This window comes from Corythoichthys intestinalis, chromosome 18, assembly GCF_030265065.1.
Source record: "Corythoichthys intestinalis isolate RoL2023-P3 chromosome 18, ASM3026506v1, whole genome shotgun sequence".
Classification (NCBI taxonomy): Eukaryota; Metazoa; Chordata; class Actinopteri; order Syngnathiformes; family Syngnathidae; genus Corythoichthys; species Corythoichthys intestinalis.
The window spans coordinates 6,796,885-6,809,233 of NC_080412.1; the positions used below are offsets into that span (position 1 = coordinate 6,796,885).

A 12,349-nucleotide genomic window follows, 5' to 3' on the forward strand; every position below is an offset into this window, starting at 1 on the left:
CAACTGCTTTTGTTTCAACCCAGCCATAGAAACAAGGCAAGTAATTACATTTATTATTCAAAATTTTCTTTCAATTTTAGCTTAAAATCGTTAATTAATGTCTATTTAATTTAGAAAAGGAAAACGACTTTATAAAGTTATTTGCCGGCATGTTTTTTACTTTTAAACAAATCTCATCAGAATGAAAAAAATGGCGTCTGTAAATATGTTACGGATACATACCTCATAACTGTCGCTTTATTGGATTTCTTTCTTGTTACTGTCACATTTTCCTGATATTTTAGATGATAAATAATCAATCCATACAATTAAAAAAAATAAAGAAACTAGAGAACAGAAAGCCTTTAAATAGCATTCTAGCAGATTACAAACATCTCTAGCTCATTCTGGGTGTGACATCATCTAATGTTTGGATATATTTTAGTGGGCGAGGCTAAGGCAGCTGAGAAAGGAAGACTAATTAGGATCTAATTTCATTAGTAGGCCTTTTCTGTCACTTTTTTGGATGGATTTGTGTCCAAAATATAGTCTGCTACAATTTTAAAGTCACTTGCTGTAATATTTCATAGCAACTTTACTTTTTAATTAATGTTGTGCTGCAGTGCATGGCATTACCACACACACAAATACCCACTAAGTTGACAACTTAGCTAAACATTATTATAAGCTTAAGGGGTAACGCTGGCGGCACTATTAGTTTACACTTCACTCAATTCAGATCTGTAGTCTTAGTCCGCTTTGGAACCTTGCCCAGCCTGTCCAATCATCTTTCACAGAGAAACGTATGCGTATGTATGCAAGCATGAGGTTTGTCAATGTGTTAATTGGTTCTGCTGTTTTGTCCAAGTGGCATAGAATGTTTTTAAATAGTGTTTTTTTTTTTCAACTTCTCTTTTGTTTGTTTCACTATATCTAAAGAAACTTTGTTACCTTTACAGTACAAATATGACAAAGCCCATTTACAGGATGATATACAAGTATTGTGCTGATATCTACTCTCAAAAAGAGTATTTTCCGCACTATAAGAAGCATCTGAGTATAAGGCGCACCTTCAATGAATGGCGTATTTTAAAACTTTTCATATATAGAGCGCATTGAATTATAAAGCGCAGTAGTAGTAGCAGTAGTAGTAATAATGACTGGAGTTGCGTTATGCATCCATGAGCTGGAGCGGCGGTACAGGGAATGTCATACCATGATTAGCCATTATTGATCCATATATAAGGCGCATCGGATTATAAGGCGAACTTTCGTTTTCTGAGGAAAAATGAAAGCTTTTAGGTGCGCCTTACAGTGCTAAAAAATACGATATTTTAAAAAATGATGAGATGATGACTAAACAAAGAGTATTAAAGCACAATCAGATTTTTTTTCCTCATACTGTGGTCCACCTGGTACAGGGCCTGCAGCAGATGGGCTGTGAGAGGTTAAGCTTCCTGAACCAACTACCATTCCCACTGTGTTGGCTCAAAACCTAATAACGAATACAGTATACGCACCAGTACACAACACTGTTCCTTCTCAGTTCCCCTCACTCTTTCCAAATGATAGGCAGGAAATCAAGGTGACACCATGCAACTAAGTGGCTACCCCTTTGCCTTTACCAGTGCCACACTGAGTAACTAGAAACTGCAATTTCGGGAGAAATTACACACCTTGGTCTTTCCTCTGTGGAGATACAGATCTTAGCCCCACTCAGGTCTATCAATAGAATGGATGATAATGCCAGTCATTGGCACAAAACAAAAAGCCATTAGAAAAAATGAACTGGAGAATTGGACGTCCATGGACGTCAATGGCGGCACCCTTCATAATTGTTAATGCAATCGGAGACATTTGGGGGACACGTCCTATTGATATCTAGTCATTTTCTGTTGATTTGTGGAAAAAAAAAAAATTCCCATTGAAAATGAATGGGAAAAATTTTGGACGTCCATGGACGTCAATGGTATCAACTTACATAAGCGTCAATGGAATCCAAGTACATTGGCATCAATAGAATGAACAAACATGAAGAAATGCCATTGGAAATTAATGGGAAGTTTGGACGTCCATGGACGTCAATGGCATCACCCTCCATAAGCGGCAATGCAATCGGGGACATTTGGGGGACACGTCCTATTGATATCTAGTCATTTTCTGTTGATTTGGGGAAAAAAAAAAAATTCCCATTGAAAATGAATGGGAAAAATTTTGGACGTCCATGGACGTCAATGGCAGCACCCCCATAAGCGTCAATGGAGTTGGGGACGTTTGGGGTATACGTCCTATTGATATCTGGTCATTTTCTGTTGATTTGGAGAAATGTAGTTTTTTCCCCATTGAAAATGAATGGGAAAAATTTTGGACGTCCATGTAAGTCAATGGCGGCACTCTTCATAAGCGTCAATGGAATTGGGGAAGTTTGGGGGACACGTCCTATTGATATCTGGTCATTTTCTGTTGATTTGGGGTAATTTTGTTTTTTCCCCATTGAAAATGAATGGGAAAAATTTTGGACGTCCATGGCAGTCAATGGCATCGACATCCATATAATCAATTGAATCCAAGTACATTGGCATCAGTAGATTTGACATGCATGGCCGTCAATGGCATCAATGCAATGTAAATTCCATTGGAAATCCCATTGGAAGTGAATGGAACTTTTCCCATGTGAAATGAATGGGATAGTTTTTGGCAAATTTCCGAGGAAGCGTAATTTTTTTCCAAATTCTGTATACAACTTTTATGCCCCTCACCGTCCCGGAATTTTTGATGCCCAAATTATGTGATTTGGTCAAAAATTGTAGGACTAGATACATTTTGAAACTTTTTTTTTTTTCACGGAAAATTGCCGTTTACGGACGAATGGAAAAATTTTCGGGGCCATTTGTAAAGTTTCCTGTGTCACGCGAAAATTCCGGTCGTGCCGATACTTGAACGGTGCCGATCGGTCTAACGGTTCGGGCTGTGAAGCGCGCGTTTTTTTTCCATTCAAAATGAATAGGAAAGTTTTTGGCAAATTTCCGGGGAACCGTAAATTTTTGCCAAATTCTGTATACAACTTTTATGCCCCTCACCGTCCCGGAATTTTTGATGCCCAAATTATGTGATTTGGTCAAAAATTGTAGGACTAGATACATTTTGAAACTTTTTTTATTTTTCGGAAAATTGCCGTTTACGGGCGAACGGAAAATTTTTCGTGGCGGTTTGAAAAATTCCCATCGTCACGCGAAAAATCCGGTCGTGCCGATACTTCAACGGTGCCGATCGGTGCTACGGTTTGGGCTGTGCGTTGGCTCAAAAAAACGCGGAGAATTATTGAATAATAATAATAATAATAATAATAATAAAGTTGCACAATAACAATACCTTGTTCTTTCTTTCAGAAAGACCAAGGTAATTTGGCAGTAACGAGATTGCTCATATGGCAGTGGATTTATTTCCGGACTAATCTATGCCGTGCTGGCATTAGCTTGACTTTTGGCACTGATAACCATTTATTGTATAACCCCTCTTGGAATAGTGAATGACAAAAGCATATCTGGAGAATTTGTCTACAGCCAAGTGCATAAATATTGGGACACAGATATGCAGGCATGAAAATGGGTAGGGGTAAAAAAGGTGAGAAGGGTGTGGAGGAAATATGTTACGGTACACTGTACAACTTGGGCTGCCCCAAACGACTAATTTTTACCCCAATTAGTCAGCCGACTATTTTTACGATTAGTCGACTAATCTAATACCCCCCCCCCTTTTTTTTTTTTTTTAACTAATTTAGCAATGAAATTTTTGATGACACTTATAAATTCATGAAAACATTTTGGAACACTTCTTTATTAACTCATTTGCTCCCAGAAACGTATAAAGACGTTCTATTTTTAAATGCTTAACTGTCCCACAAACGTATCTTCAATCTTTTGCGTTTTTTTGTACAAGAAGCATCTAGAGCTTCCGATCTATCGCCGAAACAAAAAACAAGCCTCAAAACCAATTTTAAAGCAATAAAACTGGCCACTGGAGGGCAGTATCGCATTTGTTAAGACCCCACAACCCAATTCAAACAGTACAACTTTATTAGGGAAGTCAGCAGAGCCCCTCCGCAGCTTGCTGCTCAGGTCCACCGCACGCTCGAGTGTCCTGCACGGAAACGCGCACGGCCAAACCAGTTCCCCTCCAGGAACATAAGTTCCCCAGGCGAACGAGACAGTGATCACCACAAAAAAAAGTCTAAAAAAAAATCCATCTTTACGAGACAGTCGGCAATGAGGGAAAGGTTTAACCGCTGTCGCAGCCACCAAACATCATCTCTCAGTTAGGTAAGTGTGAATAAATTGTTACTTTGCTATCAAAAGCTCTATTTGGCTGGTTGTTCATTTTATTTTGTAAAAGGAAAACATTATTCAGATGTTTGGGATGTCACTGAAGCAAAAAATAGCCGTGTTAAAGTCAAAGTTATGTTTGAAATTTTTGCGTTTACAAAAAGCTCATTTTCTCCGTTTTTTCATGAGAAATTGGAAAATTGCTCAAACTAAGCTATTTTCTAATGATGATTTCTAAAGAATGGAAAAAGATATGAACTTACTTTTTTTTCTGCTGAAAGAAGAGAGTCTAATCTTTCTTTTGGTGGGTACCATGTTTATATAGCAATAGAACAGAATTTTTTGTGGGCCTTGCAAAATCAGTCAAAATCCAGTAAAATGGCCGGGAGCGAAGGGCCTTGCTCCGGTGAAAATGGCTGGGAGTGAATGAGTTAAATAAATAAATTCTTCACTAAAGTCCAAATAAGCCTTAACCTTTCCAACATGATTCAAAACAATTCTTAAAAAAATATATGTAGCATTAATGTTATAGTATACTACTATATATAATAGTAGTATAATTATTATTATATAATAATTATTATACTATAATATATAATTATTCATTGCAATCAGATTTTTCATAAAGGGTGTCATTTGAAAGCTACTTTTAGTGTAGAATCCTAATTCTGAAGTATGTGGGATTAACTCCTGAAATCGTTATTTATATGACGAACATGGCGTGCTTTTATTTTGAAATGTTCACCGGAAGTATGTTCGCTAAACCGCTAACAGGAAACTTTACTCTCCACAACAAAAAAAAGCTCATTTGTCATTGCATGTGGTGTCCGTAATCAATTTTTCCCCCATTTTTTTCGTTTGCAAATGCTGTTAAGCAGCGATTTTTCATGTTTAAAGTGTCACCTTTTAACCGCATTTTTGCGTTTTGGCAAAGACTGCCAATGTTTTATTGCAGGCTAAAGTCTCCCGTTAACCTCAATGTAGCAATGCTAACGTTTACAGTATTTAAGATAGATGTGTTTCCTTATTTTGTATGTCTGAACTTTAACTCTACGGCGTGTTGATGACCAATAAACAAAAATATGCCATCAACACGTGTACACGCACGCACAAATGTATGCACGCATGCACGTGACGATTTTATTTACCATGCGATAAATGGACTCATTGCATATCGCGACAGGCTTAACAACTTCAATAAAACATGTCGTTAGTTAGTTAGATTGACTTACAATCTGCTAGCTTGTCTCCTGTCATCTTTCAAAATGACGCCGCTTTAGGTGTTCATTCGCGGCGGACGTGCAGCCAACCTTGGCATTAAAGAGACAGGAGCCAACAGCGTACCCTCCTTTGTTTCGTTAAAAATAAGTCAATGTTTTGGCCACTCTGGTGCACTTTTATGTCTTAGTGCCGCTTTCCCTGCTTGTGTACCAAGCGTCTGACATTAAAAAAAAATAATCTCCCGAAACCTTAAAAAATTTCTCCTTGGATCTACACAATTCACGTTTGTCATCCTTTTTGACTTCAAAACGGCGAATTTCGCTAAATGGTGAGATTTTCATGCCTGACATATAAAGCCTATATTCTTGGCTAAACATCACCACAATGGATTAGAAATTGAACTGAAGAGATGTGCTTTAACCAAGGGCGTAGGTTTGGTTTCACCATTGGTAGGGACGATATAACTGCATAACCTGCATGTACGCTTTTTTGCTGGGGATGGGATATCAGGAAGACCAAATAGATTGTTGAACAGGGATCAGGGCTACATTTCTCATGTATATGAACCTAATTAATTGAAAGGCTAATTGAGAAATGCAAGATAAAATCTGTATTGACTTATACTAACACTCATGTGTATTGGTTCAGGTAATACAATGTTTGAATAAAACCTTTGTTTTCAAAAATTCTATCTATTTAAGTGAAAGAAAGACACTTACTTGCCACTTCCAGCGATGCATTACGACTGACTGCCTCACCCAGGTAGTTTCGTGCCACACAGACGTAGACCCCTTCATCAGGTTTGCTCCGCCGACCATGTACAATTCGTAAGAAGAATAGGGAACCGCTGGGTAAAAGCATCCTGTGAGACCGAGGGTCTTCGCGGTCCGTTTCAACTCGCTCGCCATCTTTGTACCATTCCACCATGGGTGTCGGACGTCCCTCTGCTTTACAGTTGAGGGTGGCTGGCTCTCCCTTCGAAACAATCAAATCCGATGGATGTTCAACAACTCGTGGGGCAGCATCCTCTAACCTGGGTCGAGATCCTGGAGCATAGAAAGACCAAAAGTATTAGCTTATAATAGAGCTTTTTTAATTTATTCTATAAAAAAGCATAATTCGTTCTATTAAGATACCAGTTTCATGCCTTGTGTCCAATTTGACACAGACCAGAATGCATCAAGAAAGTATATAAAGTAAACACAATGGTGGTTTAGCCCATCCTTATTTCCGTTATTATTATTGGGCTGCTAACCTCTATTGCTTGTCCTTCTGGGTGTACTACTCTTAAGGATGAAGGCACAAAATTGAAGGAGAAACTTTTGGCGAGAGAATATGCAATGTTGCTTTAGCCTTTAAAGGTCATTGCTGAGTGATTATCACACACTAAATGTAACTCGTAGCGTTAGCATAGAAGTCGCGTTAGCAATACGCTCTAACGGCAAACGTCCTCTTAAACTCTCGGAAAACTTACAGTTCGTGGCGTCCAGGAGGGTATAATCAATTGAAAATACTGTAATGTACTGTTTTCCTGCTGAGTGTGTATAATCAGTTGGCATTGTCCCTATGGACGCAACAATATGTGCTCGTCTGTCAATGTTCATTTGAAATAGAGTTGTTGGAAAACTCGTATTTATTTATTTTGGAAGTGAAATAATTTTACAGACGAAAACATTTTTAGTGAATGTTGACTATAAGTAGACGAAATTAGTCTTGAGTTTTCGTCAACAAAAACTAGACGAAGACAAACACATTTTGAAATGACCAAATTATAACGAAGACTAATGAGTAGTTTCGTCTGCGTCAGTCGACCCGGGAAATTGCATAAGTGCTAGCCGTTTAAATCCCAGGAAAGGGGCTATACTGTCCATCTAATAGCATAGTGCAACAGCAGGCTTGTATGAGCTGTAAGTATGCTGGATGCTGCGGAGAAAAAAAAAATATATATATATATAAAAGAAAGAAAACCAGCAGTTTTCATGTAATTTACAGCTGCCCAGCTCAGAGTGAGGGTAGATACAATGTACGGGGATGGAAACATTGAACTGAAATCCATTTCCTTTGACAGTTGGAGTCTGTACACAACAAGGAGTTGTCTTGACAGTAGTGCATAGAAGGAAAGACTGGACCCTAAGGACCTATTAGCTTCTGGCGAGTGTGGACACTAACAAAAAGTCAGCAGCTCTCAGTTACAAGATAGCTAATGGAATACTCAAGTGTACTGGGTAAATTTTGACAAGAGTGATGTGAGAAACTTAAAAAGTATAAATAGAAAGCAAACTCTTGATACTTGAGTTATACTGTAGATATACAATTGTCCATGGAAAGCTGTTGGCATCAGAATTTAAAAATATTTAATCATTTAATTATTATTATTACAAGACAAGATGATTTAGATCAGGGGTCGGTAACCTTTAACACTCAATAAGCCATTCTTATCCAGTTTCCAAAGAAGAGACAACACTAGGAGTTGCACGTACACAATGATATTTGCAATGATTGCCTCCCGACTATGTACGGTATATATTTTTTATATATTCTGTGGTACATATTTGACTTAACAAATGAGTTTAGCCTCCTTGTAGTAAGCAGGATAAGTTCAATTTTTATTTTTATTCACAGAGCACTCATGCAGGTCATAAATTCACCAACTAAGTTGTACCCACAAGTAAGCCTGTCGCTATATGCGATAAGTCAATTTATTGCACGGTAAATAAAAATGAAGTCGGTAATTTTCTCGGCTGCAATTTATCACCGCGTGGATGTGTTTGCTTTTGGCACACGTGCGTGTTGGTTGCATATGAGACTCCAGGTCCTTTCAGAGATGTTTATTGGTCATCAACAAGCCGTAGAATTAACTTTCAGACATACAAATTAACGAAACACGTCAATGTTAAACGTTGTAAAATGTTAGCATTGCTACATACAGACTAATGGAAAAAAGACAGTGTACTTACCACTTTAGCATGCTATAAAACATTGGCAGTCTTCACCAAAACGCAAAATATCGATTAAAAGGTGCCTCTTCAAACATAAGAACTCGCTGGTTCCGAGCATTTGCTAACGATGCTAAGAAAATCTCTTACTCATGCATGACGAAAATTGAAGTGCACTTTTTTTTTAAACTGTGTGTAAAGCTTACGGTTAGCGGCTTAGCGAATGTACTTTCAGTGAACATTTCAAGAACAAAAATGGTGTTGGGTTTCTCACCTTTTTCATATTCTGCATTGTTTTTTTTTTTTGTTTTTTTTTTAATATGTTTATTATTAATATAGTTTGTTTTATTTAAAAATAACAATTTATTGCATTTGAATGGGAGATTTATCAGGATGTATTGTCATTACATTAGTTATTGAATTGTAATTTAAAAAATGACAATAATATCGCATATTGGCAATAATTTATGAATAATATCGCTTTCTAAAATTTGTTATCGTGACAGGCCTACCCACAAGTGTTTGCCCCATTCACAGGTGAATTCATGACCTGTGTGAGTGTTCTGTTAACAAAACACACAAAACCGTGAGCCTGACATAATCTGCCTGTTAAAGCAAAACTAAGCTTTATGAAATTCTGTAAGCGTCAGACATAATTTCATCAAATAGTCATTGATCTACAACCCCTGGCAAAAAGTAAGGAATCACCAGTCCCGGACGAGCACTCACTCAGACATTTTATCATGTAGCACAAACTCAGATAAAAAGCTTGAAAAAAAAAAAAAATGAATTAGTTCAAAAGTGCAACTCCTTAGCATTCAGAAACACTAAAAGAAATGAATAAAAAACATTGTCTAATGCAGATTCTTGACAATTGACACCTTGTCCAATGCAGATTCTTGACTCTTGACAAGGTGATGATGCTGGAACTTTTGTTTGGTGCTGTTCCAGTGAGATTTACAAAGATGACTGCCTAAAGAAAACATAAAAATTCCCTCAGTCCTTGATGATATGGGGCTACATGTCAGACAACGGCACTAGGAGATGGCTGTGGTTAAATCTTCAATAATTGCACAAGTTTACATTGAAATTTTAGACAGCTTTCTTATCCCTTTAATTGAAAATATGTCATTTTCCAAGATGACAATGCATCATGCCACAGAGCTACAACTGTTAAAGCATTCCTTGGAGAAAGACTCATCCAGTCAATGTCATGGCCTGCAAATAGCCCAGATCTCAACCCTATTGAAAACCTATGGTGAATATTGAAAAAAAAAAATGGTCCACAGCAAGGCTCCGACCCACAAGGATGATCAGGCAACTGCAATCAAAGACAGTTGGCATCAAATTGATGAAGAATACTCATCAAGTCCATGCCTCAGAGACTGCAAGCTGTCATAAAAGCCAGAGGTGGTGCTACTAAATACTAGAGATGTGTTTTGAATATTATTTATTTCTTTGTTTCTCATTATTCCGTATTTTTTCCTCAGAATGGAGTGATTCCATATATATTTCCCTGCACTTGCTGTATAAAAGTAACATTTACTGAAAACCACAATGTGTTTTATTCATTTATTTTAGTGTTTCTGAATACCAAAGAGTTGCACTTTTGAACTAATTCATTATTTTTCAAGCTTTTTATCTGAGTTCGTTCTACTGATTCCATACTTTTGCTAGGGATTGTATTATACTACTAGCAAGCCGCATCAGAGGGTTCAAAGAACCTCTTGCGGCTCCGGAGCCACGGGTAGCTGACCCTCGATTTAAATGCATCAAGGTGCTCAGTCAAAGTAAACACTATTGATAACTAACAATAGATGAGAAATGTGAATGATGACCAAATTACATGTGTTAAGTCAGTGTACGAGGAGGAATACAGGGATATTGCAGGCCGCCAGTGACAGCTCAAAATAAATCTATTACTCAAAACCACGAACAAAGCAAATGCCGCAGGATGTTTTTTGTAGATGTGCTGGTTGATCGTCTGGCCCAAATTGAAGGCCAAAACTCCTAAGGCTTGGAATACATCTTTTGTGACAAAAGTCCTGCATGTTTCTGACAGTATATAAATATCCAAACCCAGATGATTAAAAACTAAAAACTCCACCCAAATAGAAAATAGTACAGTATATGTGTCATCACACTCAAATAGATTCTGCTCACTGCGTCCCTGCAGCAAAAAGGACATAAAACGGGTATTACACTTGCATATATAACACCCACATCATGTACACCCCCTGAGAAGACGATAAATGTAATTCATTTTGGCATGCAGAAAAGCACAAAATTCCAGAGGCCAGTCAGAGGGACAATAAACATTAATACGGACTAGGGCTGCAGCTATCGATTATTTCAGTAGTCGATTAGTTAGTTTGAATAATCGAGTAATCGGATTAGGAACATTTAATGCATTGGAGAATAAATTTCCGAAAATGTAAAACAAAGGCTTGCTGAGATTGCACTTTTGCATTAAATGCAAAAACAAGTTCCCAAGTGTTTTTTCAAACCATGCAGAATTATACTTTCATTTCACAAAAACAATCAATGCATTTAAAAATAAATTCAGATAGTTTGAGCTTAGCCTCAAATGGTATAAATAAAATAATAATAAATGAGCATCAAAGTACAGCAAAAGAACATTTGGCTAACTTGCATAGCAAATGTCCGCTAGCTTAAATGCTATCAAATATAATAATAATAATAATAATAAAAAAGATGTGCGAATTCTGCATTTGTAGCGGCATCATGTGGACACTTGATAACCGAAGATTTAACTGTGGAAACGTCACTGACTGCGACAAACTTTGTTCCTATGTCGCACATGAGACCAATGTTTACATATGAAGTAAACATGGATACCTTCGCAGTGGGTTTAGATCTATTAGACACAGGTGCTTTTTGCTACGATTTATTTACAAACTCTTGCAGTATATCCAATACTTTATAGATATACTGTATATATATAGTGTATCATAAAAGTGAGTACACCCCTCGCATTCCTGCAGATATTTAAGTATATCTTTTCATGGGGCAACACTGACAAAATGACACAATGAAAAGTAGTCTGTGTGCAGCTTATATAATAAATTTTATTTTCCCCTCAAAATAACTCCAAATGATGCCATTAATATCTAAACCCCTGGCAACAAAAGTGAGTGCACCGCATGGGAACTATGTACATCCCTAAATGTCCAAATTGAGTACTGCTTGTCATTTTCCCTCCAAAATGTCATGTGACTCGTTACAGGAGTGCTGTCAGCATTGTTGCAGAGATTGAAGAGGTGTGTGTGTGTGTGTGTGTGTGTGTGTGTGTGTGTGTGTGTGTGTGTGTGTGTGTGTGTGTGTGTGTGTGTGTGTGTGTGTGTGTGTGTGTGTGGTCAGCCTGTTTGTGTTTAGAGCAGGCATGTCCAAAGTCCGGCCCGGGGGCCAAATGCGGCCCGTGGTCAAATTTCATCCGGCCCCCAACCTCTGTCATAAAATCAATAACGTCTGGCCCGCACACAGACTTAATAAATTGGTCAGCTGTACTGCTACCAGCATATAAAGTAGCTTACACGTTAAATGCTGCTCCTCATTTACCCACTAAAAGGCAGCAGCACTCTAAGCAACATTACCCCACGTTACCCTTTATTCCCCATTTCTAAAATGGCGACAATCAACAAAAAAATTAAAGTTGACTGTGACGGCCGACGCTTCAAGGATAGGTGGAAATTGGACTACTGTATTTCTTCTCTAAAATATGCAACAACTGCGTCTGCATCATTTGCAAAGAGACAGCCGTTGTTTTTAAAGCCTTCAATGTGAGGCGATATTAACAAACAAGACACGCTTTCATGTACGACAAGCTTACACAGAAGATATGTAGTGAGAAATTGAAGCAACTTGAGGCTA

The 12,349-nt window shown here is 37.8% G+C and overlaps 1 protein-coding gene across 2 annotated transcripts in view; it reads right to left on the reverse strand.

Annotated features, from left to right (window-relative positions):
• The window catches only part of robo3 (roundabout, axon guidance receptor, homolog 3 (Drosophila)), a 205,744-nt gene that overhangs the window by 180,463 nt on the left and 12,932 nt on the right, over window positions 1-12,349 (reverse strand). For both annotated transcript variants that reach the window (XM_057820223.1, XM_057820222.1), the window contains exon 2: window positions 6,242-6,568. In XM_057820223.1, the coding sequence (XP_057676206.1) occupies window positions 6,242-6,568 (327 nt within the window). The remainder of the gene's footprint in view (window positions 1-6,241; window positions 6,569-12,349) is intronic.